This window comes from Bacillus rossius, chromosome 3 (assembly GCF_032445375.1).
Source record: "Bacillus rossius redtenbacheri isolate Brsri chromosome 3, Brsri_v3, whole genome shotgun sequence".
Taxonomy (NCBI): domain Eukaryota; kingdom Metazoa; phylum Arthropoda; class Insecta; order Phasmatodea; family Bacillidae; genus Bacillus; species Bacillus rossius.
The window spans coordinates 115,281,351-115,303,353 of record NC_086332.1 but is presented as its reverse complement, the minus strand read 5'-3'; the positions used below and the strand labels follow the sequence as shown (position 1 = coordinate 115,303,353).

The 22,003-nt window shown below is 34.2% G+C and overlaps 1 protein-coding gene across 4 annotated transcripts in view; it reads left to right on the top strand.

Annotated features, from left to right (window-relative positions):
* The window catches only part of LOC134531178 (apoptosis-resistant E3 ubiquitin protein ligase 1), a 404,465-nt gene that overhangs the window by 287,420 nt on the left and 95,042 nt on the right, over nt 1-22,003 (top strand). For all 4 annotated transcript variants that reach the window (XM_063366812.1, XM_063366811.1, XM_063366814.1 and 1 more), the window contains exons 9-11: nt 1,247-1,430; nt 10,066-10,187; nt 17,220-17,295. In XM_063366812.1, the coding sequence (XP_063222882.1) occupies nt 1,247-1,430; nt 10,066-10,187; nt 17,220-17,295 (382 nt within the window). The remainder of the gene's footprint in view (nt 1-1,246; nt 1,431-10,065; nt 10,188-17,219; nt 17,296-22,003) is intronic.

The following is a 22,003-nucleotide window of genomic DNA, read 5'->3' as shown; positions in this document are numbered from 1 at the left end:
CTTGGCAGAACTTATTTATTGAACCATGATGGGAAACCAAAATCAGTACACTCATCCAGACCATGAGTTACTACATTACATGTTTCAGCTGTCATGGTTTACAAAACACCCAACAATATGTCTCGTTCCTTCCTTACCAGCAACTGAAAAATTAGATAAAAATGGCAAGTGTACAGGAAAAATATTTGTAGCAGTTGGAGCATGGGATCAGGAGGGGGAAGGAGAGAGATAAAAATAGGATTCCTATGTTTTTTTATACGTGTCGATTCCAGTAATTATGAACGGCTGTGATCGAGGATTACCAAGAATTTTCTCCCCTCACTATCATTCTAGCATGTGTACAAGATTCATTACGTCTTTTACTACTACTCTAGAAAATATTAATACTTTTCTTCACTGTTTTGTATCCATGGGAAATGTCCCTACTCTCAATTAAAGCACGTACTTAAACAATTTTCTTCCGGTTATAGAATAAAAAAATTTTAAGTTTCAAAAATTACAAAAATCATGAAAATTTTGAATTTTTATGGCGTTTGCATTACCTCAAGATGATTTTTGATGAAGCCCCAGTTTTGGCTAATTGATATTGATGGCAAAAGGCAAGTATTGCCCACTATTATGAAATGATTTGTCAAAAATAATTTGCTTTGGCAGCATATAAACTGCTATTTTACATATAATCGTAGCCACATGACATGGACTTCACATTTAATTGTATTACTTGAGACTTCAAAAAACAAGTAACATTGCCAAGGATTTTCATGGAGGAGCAAAGGAGGGGGGTTGTGTGTGATTATATCCCAATATCCTCCCTTCCAATAGGCCCTTGTATACTTTGTGTTAGTAGGTGTGTTTTGGGTGTGCGTTCAGACCCCAGTTTGGTGGTATGTATTACCAATTACTTAAATGGTATGGTATTATTGGTATTAGTATTAGTTCCGGTATACTCTGATTTTAAAAAATTTCAATTATTTATGTTTTGAATACTAACATTTAGGCCTTGTTTCTCTTCCATCCTTTGCATGATGTTTTGGCCAATTTTTTATTCATAAAAATACTTGAAGTAAAAGTACGGTATGTAGATGTTGACCTACTTATTGGTAAGTATTTATATAATATTTTCTAAAGTTAACAGTTGCAGTAACTGTCATTTTTGGTTGCAGAATCTCCTGCAAATTATTAGTTGTTTGAAATTCAGAGTCCATCATCAACTGTGTAATCATGTTTCTTCCCCCCTTGTTTTCAGTTTCATTTCAAAAGTAGTGCGTACAACTCCAGTAGCAACAACAACCAACTGTCCAGCTGCAACAATGGGAACAACCAACCATCATTCATTGTGGATGATGGCTGTCAGCCAAAAGTGGAGCTCATAGCGAAAGATAGGAACGTGATCGCAGCCACCTTTACCCATTTCCTGCTCAAAAATATTGGTGAGTACTTTAATAATGTACACTGACTGTTTGCGATTTAAATAGTAGTTCTTTTGCCTTGCTGAATGGTTTTATATTTAACCAGGAAAAAATTTACATACCAAAACATAAGTTAAACATAAAACCTAAGTACATATAACATGTAATGTATACGTACATACAATACACAAAAAAACATTCACAAAACCACATTCATGCCATGCTCCGACTTTAGATACATAGCCTTTCTCTCCATAAACTGTAACATCTGTTTCCTACTACTCCAGAAAGGTTGGATTGTAAACTGATTTTTTCACAAACACTGTAACACTAGTGTAGCTTTTAAAATATTTTTTAATATACTGTCATAGCAAGTATTATTTTCTATTTGGTATCTCAAATCACAAAGGTTTAGAAAAATTCTTGGAACTGTAACTTAGATTTGTTTAGGTAATTATTATTTGTTTGGATAAATTGAATTTTTTACTTGTTTATATAATAATAGATGTTTCAAATTTTTAAAAGCAAATTTGTTTTTAATTTGTTTCGATAATAATAGATGTTTTAAAATTTTTACATTTAATATTAAATCATTATGAATATATATTATATCTCTTACAGCATAACTTGTTTTGAAGTTTTTGAGTTGCTAAAAAAGCAGCTAACTGACTGATTGAAAATGCTAGTTTACTTTAAGAGGAATATTTTTTATTAGTAAAAAGTGCTTGGTATTGGTTATGTTGGTTCTGCGAATTCATTGTAGAATCTCGTTGTAAGAACAAATCTGCAACTGTTTTGTTTCTACATTTTAAGCAAAGATTTCTTAGAGTATTGTAATACATGTTTGTGTTTACAAAACTTTCTCTTGAGCTTAGACTTATACCTCACTACAACAACTTGCTTTACAGAGATAAAATTAAATATTTTGCTCCACTCACATCTGTGCTGTCTAGTAGGAAACATGATTATTTAATATAGAAATAATTAAAAAGGTATTGTTAGTACTTCAGAATGTGACGCTTATATTTTTCCGCCATTTAATTATTATTAACAATGTATATAATTAAGGATTGCATTTCCTAGCGATGGTGGCTGATTTTGTATAATTTTTTACTTCATTAATTATTTTAATTTTTGCTTGGATGTATTTGCGGTCACTGAGCGCATCATCATCATCATAATTTTGTTTACCTTAACCTATGCTACAAACACAAAAATTATAACTTCTATGCAAGTGTTCTACTAAAAGTTTGTAGAATTTGCTGTAGTAACAACTGTTTTTTTTTTTTTTTTTTTTAATGGGCTTGGAATATCCTTTTCAACATGATTATTATTTATAAAGCTTGTCATGTAAATAACCATACAAAATAAACATATATTTTACTGCTCGCCTAACTGAAAATAATAATGGCGCATGTGAATGTGAAGAGTAGGGATGGGGAATATTCATGTTGCGGCGACAGCCATGTCACGTAGCAGTCGCTACTGTAACTGCAAGTTGCAGGGCCAGGCCACAACCGGCGACAGTGAAAATGTCACGTTACTTCAGGTCGCTCTCTCCTCAAGCAGCATCAGGCGTGTCGCGGGTCGCATGTCACTAATAGTTAGTGGATGGTGACTTGTCGCTAGCAATTCGCCACCTACTGAGCGGCGACATGCGACACGCCTGGCCCTGGCGCTGCTTGTCCAGAAACATGAGCGTGGCCAGTCTATTTTATTGCACCCAAGTAGGGCACTGGCTAGTTTCTGTGTGTTCAACATTATTATATTACTAGCTGCCCGACCTGGCTTCGCATGGCTATACTAATGGTAAAAAATTAAGCCACATCTCCCATTTACAGTAATGGTAAATAAAAAAAATCAGTGAAAATTTATTACAATGCTGTATAATGTACCGGAGAGAAAATGAATAGCACCGATGGTTTCCCGACTCGTGCACACAAAGTACAACTGATGTACCCGTACTTCGCTACGGCAGTCTACAGGCAGATCACTCTTGCGCCGCTCATTATACATGCCCCTCCTTGTGGGTACGCCACTGCCGCGCGATGCCCGTTGCCATGGAGATGCAGAAGGCATGAACAATGCAAAATCCTGTTCTCATGCAGACAAAGTACCCACTGTTGCCTGGTTTTAACACCCATGGGATCTAATTTTCGGAAAATGTCATCCTGCGTAACATAAGGAACATTACTGTGAAGTTTCAAGTCTGTAAAATATATATACAGTAGAATCTCGTTATAGCGAGCACGGTAATAGCGAGAACACGGCTATAACGAGGTATTTTTGAGGAATTTACGGCGTGATCGCTTGTAGCGCGCTTTTGTTATTTGTCTGCTTTATCTCCACCCCTCTCGCTCGCCACTAGACATCTTGCCGTTGACGCGTCACATTCTTCAGCCGTGCAGTCGCCACCTAAGTGCGTGGCTTAAAAATAGAATCCCATCCTTTCTTTCTTTTATCAAACTTCCGTTAGTTATCTGTGCCGTGTGTAGACTGACGCCGAGCACCAGTGCTCATCTGTCGCATAGACCGCTATGCCTCATCAGCGTCTCGCAAAAGCGTGTGCACTGAACGCGCCCGTGCGCGCAGCAAAGGGTAGTGCATGCGTCGAGGCGAACGCCATGCAACGAGTGCTGCGCCGGCGGAAGGATCCGGCCGGGTGGGGCATATCCTTCCGCCGCACTACAACAAATTATTATAATTATGTTTTCCACAGGTTTTTATTAAACATTATTTTTCATTAATTAATAATTCAGTCCTTGCAAAATCATGTTTCACTGTGCGATTTGTCCCGAACCTGGCCGGTTCAGTTTCCCGCGAAATTCACACATTTCCGCGGGAGGGCTGGCGGGGGAGGGGGGTCGCGCGCGGCGACACCGGCAGTGTCCTTCGAGAGCTCCACCAGGCCGGCAGCCTGCGCGCAACGCGGAACCTTCAACCTTTGCTTTCACCGACATGTAGTTTTCAATAGTGTAATTTCTTTTCAACCTTTCACGTACAGTTCCGCGGTCGGCCTAAATTTACCATGAGGTACTTAACTTAATTAAATCAGTGCTCCGAGATGAGTGTTCTACGTCATACATAAGTACTGTGGGGAGTTTTTTGTGAATTAACGTCGGCGCTTCACGCCCCAACCTAGCCTACCGGCTACATAGTTTTGGCCCGCACGGGGCAGCCAGCAGGCGACGCGTGCCGTCGAACATAATAACGATTCAGTCCCTGGGACACATCTAGACATCACGTAGAGTCGCCGGAGATACGGGCCTACGTGTTGCTAGCCCAATTTATTAAGAGCTAGGTAATAGTGAAGTGTATTGTTCGTCAAGATATCGTGCGCCATGTCAGAGTGTATTTTGTAACTTTCGCATCACGTGTACAAGTCCGCCCCTCACGCGCATTAAAATCGCGAGCCGCCACTGAGGAAGTGAGCTGCGCGTGTGACTAGTCGCGTCGGGCAAACCATTACGGCCAGAACGGGCAGCACCATTTATTGGGCTGTGCTGTATTAAATTCACCAACTAAACTTTGTGTTATTATTCAGGCGTCCCGAGTGGCCATAACAGCTCGGGGGGCCCTACTGCGTTAACCCCTACCTCTAGCCACAAGGCCGAACCTTCCCTGAGATCACGAACCCGAGCGAAAATCACGTCTAAATAGTCAGAGGTAGCGGGGACGGCGTCAAGACAAAGTTTGAGATTGGAACAGAAACAATGTAAGAAAGTATTTTTTACAAATTAGAAATATGCATGTTTTTGTTTTTATAATCGCGTATTTTCATGTTTTTTTTTGGTTATCTTAAAAGAGATAATATCAAAAAGCCGCTCTAATGAAATTTAATTGTTTCTTGGTTAACAAAAACTATTAATTATCAAATATTGTTAATTGTTTATATTCTATTTATTATTATTTACGCGACGTCATACTGTACGCGTACACAATACGACTGGATTCGTTGCTGCAACATAACATAGCATGTTATGCGGTATCAGAAGTAACGAGTAATGTAACGATAGTAACGAGTACTAATTGTTATAGTAACAAATACATACGGTTACGCATTTTTTCGTTACTTTTACACCTCTAGTCGGCACTACCGTATTTATTTCCGAATCGCTAGGGCAGTTTTCTTGTAACTTTTGTTTCGGTCAGTTGTTGGGGTATCTGTCCGAGAAAGGGGTGGTGATGGTTTGAGTTTAATCTCAAATTTATTTTCTAAAATAGTTGACAGGTTTCTTTAAATGAAAAAAGTATAGTTTTCCAGCGAATATTAGGTTTGAGGCGTACGTGCGTTGCCGCAGCCGCACTCCTGCTTTTTTGTAAGGAATTAAATTGTCGCGCTACACTAGCACCACCTGTTAGCAACATCCCGAACCAACATGGCCGCCAGCAGACAGCCCGCGTCGGCAATAGATAGCAGGACAATGCTGCGTCGGCCGCGGGCTGAGATGCTATACTTACGTGGCTTGATAGGGTATTCTGGTTATTTTGATGCAATTGGTGATCGCATCCGTACTTATGGGGTATCGTTTTAAAGAGAATTCACACATCTGCTCACATAAATTAAGATTTTGTTAATATAACCTGTTATTTTCCAATTATACAGGTTTAAACACAATTTTTATGCTATTTTCGGTTAATTTTTATTTTTTGGGGGCCAAAATTTGTCCAATTCGGTTATAGCGAGGACACGGTTATAGCGAGGATCAAACCCGAAACCGTGACACCTCGCTATAACGGGACTCTAGTGTACTTGAAAAAAAGGGCAATAAAAAACAAACTAAACACAGAGAGAGCAAGAAAAACAATAGTTTAGGTTTGCGATTTAAAGTGATAAAAAGTATTTAAATACTAATTGAACTCTTATGAGGGTACTGATTGCTTCGCTGTTAATATCACACGTGTGTTTTTTACTTGTATGGGAAAATTAAGAAATATAAGGCATCTAGTGCGTGGCAACAATGTTAATAGGCAATAGGAAATAAACTTCTAGCGCCTGCGGCATTGTCAACACACACTTCGTACGTGTACTGTATGTTGTATCTAACCCCCTCCAATGCATTTGATTCTAAATTGGACTTTTAGTAAGGATCCCTAATGTTATTGATCATATAATATAGCCTATAGCCTTCCTCGATAAATGTACTATCCAACACTGAAAGAATTTTTCAAATCGGACCAGTGGTTCCTGAAATTAGCACGTTCAAACAAACAAACAAACAAACAAACAAACTCTTCAGCTTTATAATATTAGTATAGATATTAATGTGCAGAATATATTTAAAATTACAGGGTACCTATTTAATTTCTAAAAAAATTCTGATATATCACAAATGATGTTTTGCTTATTTAGAGAAATGTATGATTAATCATGGAAATAAAATATGAGATACTTTGGTTTCTCTAAACATACATCATCAGTGTCACACAGTTAATATTAATAATACTTGAATAGCGAGATAAAAATAACGTACCTAATAAAAAACTTTCTTCATTTAAAAATATTAAAAAATTTTAGTTCTGCTATTTTCATGCACGAATACACATAACAAAATAATTTGTTTCTACAATCTCTCACCCCCACACACATTACAAGCAAGGTCCTCCCTGAGCTGTGGCAAATGTGTCGTGGCGCGGGTGGCGTGTCATCATGAGTGATGGCGCAGCACCGCAAAATAAATGGTGAGTTGCCACAGCAAGTCACCATCTGCTGAGCAGTGACACGTGACACACCTAGAACTGCTCGTCCAGCAACACATGAGTACTTTCTCGGTGCAACATGCGATACTACTCTGTTCAAAATTACTTGTGAATTTTAACTAAATGTTATCGTCTAGCATGCACTGGCGAACAAAACAAGAAGCTAAACAAACACCAAGTTATTGCAGTGAAGTAGGGTACTACCCAGTTTTCGTGTGTTCCGGACTTATTATATAAATGTGCGGAGTAATGTAATTTTTAAATTAAAAACTTTTTATTTTAATATATTTATTTGACTTATTTGTAAAAAGAAAGTGTAGAAAAACATGCCATTACATCATGAATTAATTTTGTTTCTATATTATAAATTATATAGGCCTACCTCGTACAAAATAATTCAATGACATGAGCTATGTATTTAATAATATTATAACAATTAGATTAACTAATAAAACTCTAAGTTAGTTAAAAAGTGGTGAATATCATTTTTTTTTAAGATGATTAAATATATATTGGAAACTAATCAAATATTACAAATAATTTGGATTACCAATGATAAAAATACGAAAACTTACCAACCACAATTTTACCATTTTGTGAAATTCAACCTGTAAGAAATGAAAATGGGAAAATGTGGCTTTAAGATAAGTTATTATAACTCAGAATCGAATCAAGCATTAAAACCATGTTGGGTACCAATAATAACCATACAAAATCTACTAATCACAATTTTACCATTTTGCAAAATTCAAACTCAAATTCAAACTAACACTTTCAATTCAATTAGAACTAGTAGTAAGAAACTAAGATAAAATATCTTGCATCTAGAGTTTCAAATTTCTTATTGCTAACATTTATTGGAATTAGTCTTTTAAGGGGGTAAAAAGGGGGTAAGTTTTTATTTATTTCAAAAAATCCTATTTCCAAAACTAATCAGGTCAGATGTAAATATTTGGTAAAAATAATAAAAATACCAAACTGCAAATTATTATTTTACTACTTTTCAAGTTTCCACCCCAAATAGGTATAAACGGTTAGGTTTAGTTTAAAGAAAAAAAAAGCAATTTTCCTAATCCACTAGCATATAGAGTTACGAATTTCCTTTTAACAATTTTCCGGATTTTGACTTTTAAGGGTTTGAAAGAGGAGTAAATTTTTTTTATCATAAAAAAACTCATATCTCCACAGCAAATAAAGCTGGATGTAAGCCACTGAGCATGAATAACTGAAATAATAAGTATAGTATTTTTACAATTTTTTTTGTTCAACCTCAAAGACAGTGAAGCGGTAGTTTCTTAGTATATTTATATTAATAAATCATACAGCCAAGCAAATTAAGATGAAGGTAAGAAACTGAGCGAGAATAACTTACATTATTATGATTTAATAGCATTTTTATTTTTTACCTTTACCTGTGTATTAGACTGCAAAAAGGGTGAAAAGGTGGTCAATTTTTTTTAAATATAGGTCTTATCTCTGAAACCAATAAAGAGGGGTGTAAGTTGTGCTTTATGATTGATAAACTTGCCAAAATCTACCAAGACTTTTTTACTACTTGCTGAAGTTATACTTCTTAAACAGTGAAATATTGTCACTATGATTTTAGCATTAAAAAATATCATCTTCTGAACACATCAAACATAATTTAAGATATTGGAAATAATTAATAAACATACCTTTAGCTATCATCTCTTATTCAATGTAGTCCAAATTATTACGCCTCAAGTCGTAATAGGGGTTATTCTTAATTTAAAATAAAATTATGAAATCACGAAGTCAGTATTGGCAGCGTAAATTTTAATTCAATATAAATGTTAGTTTATTGAAATTATTTTGGAGTTGATACCTGTGTTATAACAAACGGGATGAGTTTGTTTTCATTTGGTTAGCGAATATTTCAATATTTATATAGTTCTGAATTTTTAAAAAGGCATCTCAGTGGGAAAAGAGGAGAGGGCTAAAAAAAATTTGTAAAATTTTAAAAGTAATATTAATCATAATTAAGAATCAACAATTACATCTGATAAGAAATTTGATATCTGCACTCTGAATTTCAAATAAAGATGTGATTGTATCAAATATCTTAAAATAATGAAAGAATTTGTAATAAGGTAAAATAATTTAATTATTGAACATCAAATAAATTTAACACAAGATACTAAAACAGGTGTTATAAAATCAGATACTTTATCTATACTAAAATTTAAAAAGCCCTATGCAAAACCACTTAAAAAATTTAGTTTTAAAATGATTTTATTATGAACTAAATCTTTAATGGACCTGAAAATTTATTGTATCTATTTCTTTGGTACAAATATTTGGAATTAATTACATTCTTTTCTTACAATAGTAAAATATAAGCAATACTCTGAAATTGCCATAGCGAAGCCACTTGGTTATTAGCTAGTTTTATAATACAATTGAATACAAATAAGTTTGTATTGATATTTTAAAAATAAAATATTTGCACAGGTCTTGTAATTGCATTTGTAAAATATAAAAAAGTGAACAGATTATGTATACAAGTATATAAGTCAAGATTATTTTAATATACATCATTCATGGTGTATGTAAGCTGATGGAATTGAATTCCAAATCAAAACATGAAATTTTAAATATGAGAACTGAAACTGGGTTTAGAATTGGCACTTTTTTGGAACTGACCCAACACTACTTAAAGTCTTAGCATTGCTGAATTATTTTCTTAAGCAGGCTCAAGAATTTCTTAGTTGTATCTCATGTTTCTTGTGAAAGCAGTAGAGAACTACAGAATGACTTATATCGTAGTAGTTGCATTTGTGTGCTCTCCACGTGAAGGCCCTCGCGGCCATTGAGGGATGCGAAGTATGCTTCAATCATTTGTTTTGAACGCAGTGTTTGTATATTGCAGAACAGACATGGATAGCGTGTATTGGAGTGTGGCCAGTAAGCATGCTTGTTCTCTTACGGCCCGCAGGCGGCTCGGAGACGTTCAAGGACAAGCAGGACTTCTTCTACCACGAGGTGCGCAAGTTCCACCAGAGGCACTACCACGAGAAGCTGCCCATGAAGATCAGTCGCGAGAAGCTGCTGGAGTCGGTAAGTGCTGATGGCCGCTGACAACGGCTCGAGACGAGACTAGTTCGCCGGCCTGCCGTCGCCATGGCGTCTGCTTTGTGGCTGTCACAGAGCTGCCAAAATTATAACTATCAGTCAAAGTGATGGAAGAACATTTTGTTATTTTGATTCAAATTAAATTTGAGACCACTAACAGATTGATCTGCACACATTAATACAAAGCTAGTATGCTTTAGTTATAAAAACTTTTTTAATTTCGGTTTACCTTCAGAAGGGAGTCGTAAAATTTAAGTTAACATGTTTCGCAAAATTGTTGATACCACAATTTTGACTGCTAAAATAATGTTTTTCAAAAGATGAATACAGAAATATAATATTGATACAGAACTATTTTTTGTGATATTTTCTAAAATAATATTTTTTTAACTTTTTCATTAATTACGTACTTTTATTCCAAACCATTGAGTGGTGGTCCGACTTCCAGATAAAACATATACTGAAATGCATGAGCAAGACATGACATACCAGAGGGGACTGGGCAGGTCTTAGCACACAGGTGCATTGCTAATGGTGATTGCACAAGGCACTGAGCACAAAACATGAAACACCTTTCTAACATTCACATAAACCTAATTGATGACTTATGCATACCTCTATAATAAGTTGTACAGTACAACATAATTTACTAAACTTTCTGGAGGCATGACCTTGTGGGGACACATCTATACACCACACTAAAAACACACAACACTGTATGGATCACTGGAAGGGGTGACACGTGATGACACATTACTGGGTGGCAGCAACATGTTTAAAAATATTACTCGATATGTACGTAGGTGTAGTAAAGAAATATTAAATTTATGTAATTATGACCTGGCTGTTATAATATATGTTATAGAATTGCTCTTAATCTTACTGATGTATTTTATATTGGCAATGAATATGCTAAAGTTGGTATTTAAGACTTTTAAAATGTTGTAGTTGCAATATAAGTAATGTAATAAAATACTTGGCAACTGGCCGGTAAAGAGTTGTTAGAGGGTTTAACAACAATTTTGCATATTTCATTGAATACATTCTGAAGCATAATAATAATCAGCTCAAAGGTTAGAGTAATCAATTAAACTTGCTTAAACTTAAATATTCTGAATTTGTGGCAGTTTTCACACTTTGCTGATATGAAGCAGATGATTGCTTAAAATGTGTGCTTGAGGCTGCAAGATAGTGTAGTGATCTGTTTGTGGTGCAACTGTATTGGAAAAAAATGTATCCAAACTGGCAGTTCTAAACTTAGTGACGCTGAACCGTTAAACCAAGTGAACTCGGACAATGGCCATAAGTAAAGCCTACAAAGGTCATCTAGAACTCCTTGTATTAAGGGGATATTATTAGTTATAAGTTGAGAGGGATTTATCATGATGCATTATTGTAGCCTCTTGTGCATCAAGCTACAACACCAGAAGTTACGTAGGACGCACAGCACATGTACTGCGGACTGTTGGAACGTACTTGCAGGATGTGTCACTGCGGCCCAACTGGCCGTGACTTGGAGCTGGTCGTGAACACTCCACTCCCCTCCCCTCCCCCCTCCTCTCCACCTAGCTTCTGGCTGGTTAGTTCAGTGAGTGGCAGTGCCGCTTGTCATCACTCAACACCAGAGAAACATTAAAAAACGTGCTACATGGAAAGTTTGGTCAATGCTGTAGTTATAACGAGTATGATAGAAACTCATCAAGATTGATTTATGTTTTTCAGAGCAGATCCCAAATAGTTAAAAACTGGGTTAAACACAGTATATAGAAAAACTAGAATTGGCGATGTTTTAATGTTGTCTTTTATATAGAACGAATCATGTTTAAGTACTTATATTTATTGGGAAAAAAAATTCATAGTCTTCTGCTGCATTAGTGTAGCTAATTAAAGCTAGATCTGTTTGTAATCCAGGTGCAAAAAATGTTTTTAAGTTTTGAAACTTTTATTTGTACATTTTAACATTTTGATTATTCTACAAGATATCTTTGTTCTTCTAAATTGGTTATTGTTATCCCGTGATCCAAGTTGTTGGGTACGGGTATTCAACTTGACAAGACTTTACTGTATTGACATTCTGCATTACATTCCATTTATTTTCATACAGACTGTGTTTTTTTTAAATTTATTTATTTATTTTTGCAGTTGTGACACACACACCAACACCCATAAGGATGTTGTTAGGGTGTGCACGTAGATACAAGAACAAAAACAACACAGGAAAGCAATTACAACATGAAATAAGATACAATCAAACAAGACACAAATAACAATGTACACAGATGTGGACACAATAAACAATCATACACTATAGGAACAATTGGGATAAACAATGAAAACAGACATTTACACATTTTATAGTACATAGTGTGTTCATTATATCAATATAGTATATACTTATTATTGTGAGATATTAAAATATAAAAATTAAGTAAATGAACAATAGCTATTGAATATTTGTAACTGGTTTGTTGAAAATGGGTAATTGATATCAGAAATAAATTATTTTTTAGTTTTATTTACAAGTTGATAAATTTCAATCAAATTTATTGTAGTTCTTGACTAATTTAAAAATAATATAAGTAATGGGTTTTGTTAATTGTTCATAAAGTAGATTTTAGATGACTATGAAATTGGGGGAATTCTTATACCAGTGTTATCCAGGACATATTTACAATTAATTTTAAAACTATAACAGTTTTTTACTAAGAGTAAGTCCAGATAGTCTCGCTGGTCAGAAAGAGAAGTTAATTTAGGTGGAGTAAAATGTTTTAGAATAAAAAGTTTGATTGATTTATTTTGAATATTGTCTATTTTTTGTTATCAAATGAATTAATGTTGTTCCATATTATTGAACAGTAATCAACTTAAGATCTAATAAGTGCTAGGAAAAAAGATAAGATAGAATCAGAATTTGTTGCGTTGAAAGTGACATATTTCATTAGGTATTCTATGGGAGCTAGAGGTTAAGTAACCTACATGCTGATGAAAAAAATTAATTTAGAATCTATAATAATTCCAAGGTCTTTTAAATTGGTTGTTACTGGAATTAAAGTATTTTCTAATTTACAATCATATTTAATGGGAAGATATTTCTAATAAAGGGTATTATTTAATTTTGTCATAGTTAAAAAGAACTAGATTTGAATTACACCAAAGATTAATTACATTGATGTCAGATTGAAACAATGAGCAATCATCAAGAGTGGTAATTATTTGTACAAATTTTGAAGTCATCTGCAAACAATACCCCAGTAGAGTGCATCAGAGCCTGAGTGATATCATCAATTAATAATTTGAAGAGTAAGGGTGACAATGTACCACCCTGAGGGACACCAGAGTTAACATCAAAATTTGTTGAGTTACAGTTATTAATAGTGACATAAAAACTTATTTTATTAAGGTAACTGGGAAACCAATTAACAAAATTATCATAAAAACCAAAATTGGATAATTTAACTAGTATAGTAATATTAGGTGATTGACAGTATCAAAACCTTTAGCTAGATCAAAGTAGCAGGCGTCAACCTGACCCCTGTTAGTGACTTCGTTATAGATGGGGTTAAAAAAGATAATTAAATTGGTGGTTGTGGACATTCTAGATCTGAAACCATGTTGGCTATTAGACAATCTATTTTTTTTGGTGGGAAATTAATAATTTTGAAATTTTTTTTTTTTTTTTTCAAAAATTTTAGAAAAACCATTTATAAGAGATATTGGTTGATAGTTAGATACTTTTAATTTAGAACCACTTTTATGAATTGGAATGACTGGCAATTTTACATTTTTTTGGAAAAACTTGAGCTTGTAGACAAATATTAAATAAGTGAGTTCAAATAGTTAGATACTAGTGAGTGAGAACAGCCTTTCAACATGAAATTGGGTGTTACTTCAGGACCAGTAGACATGGAAGGTTTTAAGTCTTGATGCCCCAAAGTGTCATACAATAAATTAGATGGGATATGGTAAGTGTTGTTTGGGAACACATAAACACTTGAAAAGTACTTAGCAAATACATTTTAAATATGATTGGATCACTTGATATACTATCATTCACTTCTAATGAGTGTTTTTCATGATAACCATTTTTCATTTATTTACAAAATGCCAGAACTTCTTTGGATTGTTCTTAATGATATTGTTAGTATATCTAGTCCAATTGATTTTATCTCGTTTGATAAGAAATTTGATCCGTTTCTGGGAAAAATGAATTTTATTGTTTATGAAAAAGTTTACTTGTTTTTAAATCTTCAATTAGATATTTTGAAAACCAAGAAGGGTAACTAGAAACTTTTTTTATGATGTTGGGGATAAAGGCATAAATATTATTACATAAACAAGTATTTAATTCATCTACAAGGTAATAGACATCATGAGATTTTTAAAAATTAGACCAATTGTGTTTTCTAATACTGTTGTACAGGCCAAGATAGCCACCATTTTCATATGACTTTAAAACAATGGAAGAATTAATGAAATGAGGGTAATTATTAAATGTTAACATGATAAAGGATGATAAATGTCTTTTTTAACAAGTGCTGTATCTGCCTTTGTTATAAGACATTGAGAAATATTGGTAAAACAGAGGTCTAAAAGATTTCTAGATGATAAGGTTTTGTTGTATGGCAATAAACCAAAACTAGAGATAAAATTGATCAATGATGTGCTTTGTTTTTGATTTGTGTTTGTAAATTGTTGGTGGCTTGATTGTCTGTCCAGTCGACACCAGGCACATCAAAGTCACAGAGAATCACTAAATCAAAAGTCACCGAGAATCACTAAATAATCTTGATGTGAAGCGAGTTTTTCTTCTAAAACCTCAAAATAGAAAAAATAATAATTAGATATTTGAGGAGTTAAATAAATATTGCTGAGAATAAAAAATTTACTTAGAAAGAGATTAATTTTTAACCAAACACCTTCAATACCAGAGTAATCAAGAGTGTGTATAGGCTGTATATGTTGACTGCTGTTAAGACACCACTACCACTTTCTTTCGATGTAAATAACACATTTATATCATTTCGAAAAATGATATATTGATCAGTAAAGTAGTGCGATTTTATTCTAAATTCATTGAACCACGTTTCAGTAAGGCAAATAATATCATGATGGCAATTGACAAGATTTTCAAAGAAATTGGTAGATTAATTCTTAGGCCTCTGACATTTTGATAAAATAATTCCCACTCCTTATGGTTAGCAATCACAGAGGTAGATTACTGTGCTCCTCCAGGCACCTGGGAAGAGGTCAAAGCGGTTGTTCAGGCTGGCGCAGGTTTGGAACTGGCCCTACCTGTATCACAAAGATTTCCAGATGTTGACTTATTGCCAGCAATTTATTTTGGATGTAATTGCCCTAAAGCTGGCTAATTAAGCACCAATTAGGCCAAAAACTATGTTGTTGATTCTATTGAAGTCCTCTTCAAGAACAAAAATGTGAAGGAAGCATACTAATTGAATTTTGTTCTAAGTTTGTCTACTTTAACATGGGATAAGTTAATCTCACTAGAAATATAATCTACAATCTCATGATTCTGGACTGACATATCAAAACGAGTAATAAAATGTGTGTGTTTGTGTGTTTTTTTTTCCTTTTCTTTTCTTTTTGGCTGTTTTAAGAGTACAGATGTTCCATATGCCCGCTTGCATGGGCACCTTTTTACGATCTTGTTCAGCTTAGATTATGTGCATGTTACACAATTGTGAATCCATCTTCATTAGGATGTTGGGTGGAGATTTTGCTGCTTGTGACACTGCACTTATCCTGCTGTGTCAAATGTAGGTCACGAGACAGACTACCGTTACCCCGAGACACCCAAAGTTGCGAGTTGCGACACATTCACGTTCATGTTCAGTCTTCTTGGCACTATGGATTTAATTAAAGCTTGTCTATAAGATTTATCAGTTTCATTATTAGATAGTAAACTTTGCTTAATTTGAAGGAGTTCTTTTTTTATTTCTGCCATTTTGTAGCGCGAGTCAATAAGCATTGTTTTCAGAACCACATTAACACTTCTCAAGTCATCCATCATGATACAAAGCAATTCAACCTTCCTAATTAGATCTTCAAACTTCAGAGCTTCAAACTTGACTACCGTTTTCACTTGTTGCTGACTTCCAGTTGGACTGGATTTTGTTATCTTGGGAGAGGTTGTAAACACATTTGTTTGTTCGGCTTGGTCTAGACGTTGAGAAAAAGTTTCATTCTGGGGCAGAATAGAAACTTGAGGGTCAGATTGTTCTGATCTTGAAGAGCTAAGAGTTAGAAACTGTTTTCTTTGGTGCCGATCGAAACATGATGAAGTGTGCATCTAGTTCAGATAAATTTTATTCCATCTGTGAATTATTTTCTTCAGAACATCTAAGGGCTTGTTTTACATAGAAGTGTGAAAATTATTAGGTTTGAAGCAAAATGTTTTTTATTTTCTAGTTTTCTTTACCCTACATAGATCCTAGAATCACTCAGCTATATAATATTGACAAATTTACTTAATTCAGTGCCCACTAAATACTAATGTACTGTTTAATTGGTGAAAATAGTTTGTAGACGTAAAATGTTTTAATTCTAGGAAAACATCACCTTGAGTCTAACCATTTTCACACCTCTGATTCACTATTAGATGCAATAACACATTAACCAGAGGTATTGTTAGTTGAACAGAACAAGGAAGTGTTTAGATTGACACGAGCACATGTAAGTGCTCAATCCTCTCTACGCGCAAGGCAGTGTGTGGGCATGGAGTATTTTCACCTTAATTTGTGTATTGATTTGACTGAAAGTAGTGTCTCTATAATTTTATTGTTGGAAGTTTTTAAGATACAGATATGTGAAAATGCCTATTTTGAACATGTTGAAGAACTTCTGATAAATGTTTATCAATGCTAAATTTCTTGGAATTCAGGTGTCCATCATATTCTGTACAACTATATATTTCAAACACCTTACCAGGTCGAAGTACCCTTAATGAATGCATTGTCAAAATACAACTGACCTTTTTTGTTTCTGTTTCTTTTGCAGTCTCTGAAAGCAACAAAAGGCTTTTCGGTCACTGATTGGTGCAGAAACTTTGAGATCACATTTCAAGGGGAACAAGGTACATAATGTTTATTTTTCTAAAATTTATTTTAAGTATGTATTTACTCACTTTTTTTTAAGGTTGTTTTTTGTAGTTATCCGACTTCATCTTTGGAATTTATTGTTTATAAACTTGTCATGTTTAGCCATTCTCCAATGAAGGAAGTGGCTCTGAAAAATGTTGCTGCCCTATTATTTTTAATAAATATGCCTAACACGCAAAATATTTTTGGTACATCAAAACCTGTGACTCACACAAATTATGCACTTGTTTAATACTCACTGAATTGCACGCGCTTATGTGGGTGTGTGCCTGCTAGCAGTTGTCCACGTGTTCTTGATGTATTCAGATGGAGCTGAAAGGTTTCACTTACTGAGATTTCTGGCATGTAAGACTACATGGATCATAGACTTTCCACTTATTCCTGGGCATGGAAGTAACTGGACATTGCTTATTCTCATACAATATAAACATTTTCGAGTGACATTTCAAGATGAAATTATGTGAGTTAAGAGAAGCTATAAAAAACAAATTTCTCTCATTTAACTGATACCAGGCATTTGGAATTTATCAACTAGCTATTTTGTGAACAAAAAAAGAACTGTTTTAATTACCTTGCTTTTAAATTTTGCATTAAACGATAAGAGACCAAATAGTGAAGCTTGACAGACATATAACTCCACCAACAGTGGCAGAAGTTGTAAGCATAGATGCAAGGGCAGTAACTAGTTTCGAGCTAGTCAATTCATTTTATATTTAGCTTGGTAAATTTCTCATGTGGAAAATATTTTTTTTCTAATACTAAAAACATTTTTCTATTTACCCAGAAAACAGGCTTTTTAAATTCCTACTGGTTTCTGAGAAATCACCATTTATATTACAATACCTGTGCAGTACGTGGTCACCACAATTTTTTGCTTTCCCGTGTAGGCCCATATTTATGTTTTGGAGAACTGAAATCAAATATTGAAAATGGTCAATTTAGGCTAGGTTAGCTACATTAAAAATACTTTTAAACTTTGCAGACGGTTAATTACAGATGAGACATAAAAGGCTATAGAAGAGGGAAAGAAAGAGGATGAAGATGTTCTGTATAAACATGTTGAGCAGCAGGTTCTGGAAAAAAAAAAAAAAAAAGCTAATAGGAACTGAATTGAAAGGTTGGTTGGTTGGGTTAGGTTAAGATAGGTTAGCTGCATAATTATAAACACAATGTTTTATTTCTTGATTTAAATATTTGACAAACATTTTCATATAATTAATGTAGCTGACTTAACCTAACAAATCTTTCACTTTTTGCAGAAGTTGTTAAATGATGTGAAAAAAAAAAAATTTCTGTGGGATTCTATCATTCTTACTATTCAAATTTATTATTCTTTTCTTTTGGTATTTGTATTTGATTCAAACTAAAGAAACTGATATTCCCACAGGCCTAGTAACAGCTAAAAGTTTTACGAACATGCATACAATTTTCATCTTATGCTCCAGAAAATACACAATTTTCTTTTCATCCCTTAATCCCTTGATTCATTGAAGGTATTAAAGTTTTTGTTGGTGCTCCACCCTAAATACCTCACAGTGTCGGCCGGTGTGTAAAGCGACACCGATGCTGTAGGGTGTGTATAGCAGGGCTGTGGCTTAAAGCTATGGGGTGGGGGATTTCGATTGGCAGTTTGAAGCTTTCTGACCTAAGAAAATTTGAATCAGGTTTGTGCAAAAGTTACCATTTCATGTAAATCATGCTCAAAAAATTATAATTTTTTATTTATATTTGGAAAATTGTATTGAAGAAAACATGCTTTAGGCTTAAAACTAAAATTCTTCCCATCAACAATAGAACCAAATGTATTCTTTATTCAATGACCAAAACATAGCTTGGATTTAATTTATGTTAGAATAACAATAGCGAGACAGCCTGATGCAAAGGAAACAATGTGTCATTCAAATATCACGTTATGCTATAATCACATATTTGCAAAGGAGGCGATGTGACAACAAATATTGCATATATACATGCATGCCATTTCTAATGGTGAGAGAAACAGGAACAAAAAACTAGATATAAAATATTTATTGCCATTACACACGCAACCAAGTACGACAGCTGTAAATGGTTACAAATTTGTTTACACTTACCTGTTTAAGAAATTTTGTTTGATACAAATTTATATTAATACTGAAAATAAGAACATATTTACAAGATTTTCTTAACAAGTTTTAGGGTGGAATTCATAGTGGTGATATAAGCAATACTTGAAAAAAGTACTGCTTAGATGCATGCTTAAGTAGGGCATTAAATTCATAGCGAACTAAAAAAGCACTGCTTATTAGGACTACTTCAAGTAATACTTCATGAAGCACTGCGTCAAATAAGTACTGCTTAATACGAATTCACAGTCATGAAATAATTTTGCCTTGTTTTGCAATTATTCATAATCAAATAAGCCATGCTTATTCATTGATATAAGTATGTAAGTATGTGATATAAGTAATACTTCATGAAGTCGGCTATCTAGGTGACTCAAGTACCGGTACGAATTTGTTTGTTGTAAGGAATAGTTTATGTAAGGTATTAATTCCCGTTAATTTTTCCATATAGTAAATTAAAATTGAGAGAGTAAACAGATTCAATTTGGGGAAAAGAAACTAAACAAATCGTTGCCGCTTAGTTTTGTAAACAATACAGGCTACATACATAACCTCTTCTGCAGCTATTATATTCGCGTGCGCCGCATTCTTCGCTTGTGTACTCATCGCATCCGTGGATTTATTTTCAATTACTGCTTTGTATTTTAAGACCAACTGCTTAAACAAAATTCTTTCCGAATCAGTATAATGTTTTCCTCTCTTTTCTTTTTCACTAGCCATCACAAAAGTTGTTTCGCTACCACGTGGTTAACTGCACCCGCTTATAGATCAGACACAAGATGGCCAACATAATTTAACAACATTCAAAACATATTTATGTAGTTACATTTTTAATACATGTTCATTTTTATGTTATTCAAGTTCACTAACAAATAAAGTATAAATATCATCTTACATATTAATTTCATTATTTTAATCGCATATATGGTTTCAAACGTGGGCATTTTTATTTTCAAACAGGTAAACTATGTATTTACAGCAGTATATTTGCTTGCGTTACGTTGACACAAAATTCGTCCTTTACATTTTGAGATGCTTCATCAAGTACAGCATGGCCAAAATAAGTAGTGCTTGTTCAAGTATTACTTTGTCAAGTATAGGTTTATGAATTCATTGCTGGAATAAGTACTACTTGAAGAATAAGCATTACTTTATAAAGTATTACTTATTCGCCAAAGAAGCCTTCAACTATGAATCCCGCCCTTAGACTGATGCCATGTCAAATTAGCACAGTTTTATTTCAAATTCTACTGAACTCTCTTGGATTAAATTTTTTTTTGTTTATAGCTTACATACATGAAGAAAATAAGGAATTATTTTTTTATATTTTTATTTTAATGTTTTTTATTATTATTTTGAAAATCAGCAAAAAAATCACAGTTTTTGCATGTTATTCATTTACAATAATTCTTGTCAATCGAGGATTGGTGATAATTGGTTTCAACTGTAGGCATTTTTAATGGGCTTCTATATGGCATACATTGTGATAGGGATTGCTTTATAAAAAATACCAAATAATTTTGATGGAATATTTCAAATTGGGTTTTCTCAGAAACCAACAATTTTAAAAATTAAAAAAAAAAATCTCAAAAGTTAGCTGTATCATTCTCATTTCACGAAATTAATATTATTTAGGGATCATTATGGGTTCATGAGATACGAGGTATAAAGTATTGGCATGAGTTGAGAGCAGGTAAATTAGTTGCTCCATTTTTTTTTTAATTGTTTAATTTTAACTTCCCTGAAGTATAAATATAATGTTTTAAATATTCACATACCAAGTCATTCATAAAAAACTTACATATCTAATATACATTAGAACACTAACCAATTTTAACGGGCAGCATTTCCATAAAATAATGGTAGTAGTCTATTCTGAGACTATGTATCTCTGTTAGTTAGTGCACTTGTATCTTGCACTTGTCCTCACCCCACAACTGTTTAAACTTGAATATTAATTTCAATTTGACCTTAATCATATAGAGATCAGGAATGAGGAAGAGTGTGGGTTCAATTGAATTTAGGCTAGACTCCACAATCCTGTACACAATAGAGCCATTATCTTGTTGGTTACTGACTTGGAGGCATTTTAATGAATGGTGAGGGCGTACGGTGTTATGGAGAAATTATCGGTATTAAATAGTGGGCACCACCACGTGAGTGGGCACGTGGACCCGGCGAGAGACTCTAACTCAGGGCGTTACGTGGCCCGTGTGCGGCGAGATATTTGGCCCTCTAGATATTAAATGCGCCGCTCTCGACCCTACCTAAGCCCGCTCTCAGCGTCGGGCACGCTTCTACCACGCAGTGGGCTCTCAGGGCGTCCCACACGCCGCCGACCAGGTTGGGGTCCCACGTGGTCCCCCGAACACAGACACGTAACACAGTTAAATGGTTTATTGTACTCACGATTTATTTCCGTACACGTTCCTTCACTGGTATAACTGAGAAAACGCCCGAGGCACGAATCGGCTTAGGTGAAGAGGCGAACCACGCACGTGGCCGCCCCAAGTCGTTACGTATTACGATGATGATTCTAAAAACTCCGAGGAGTTAATATTAAATATTTAAACAGTCT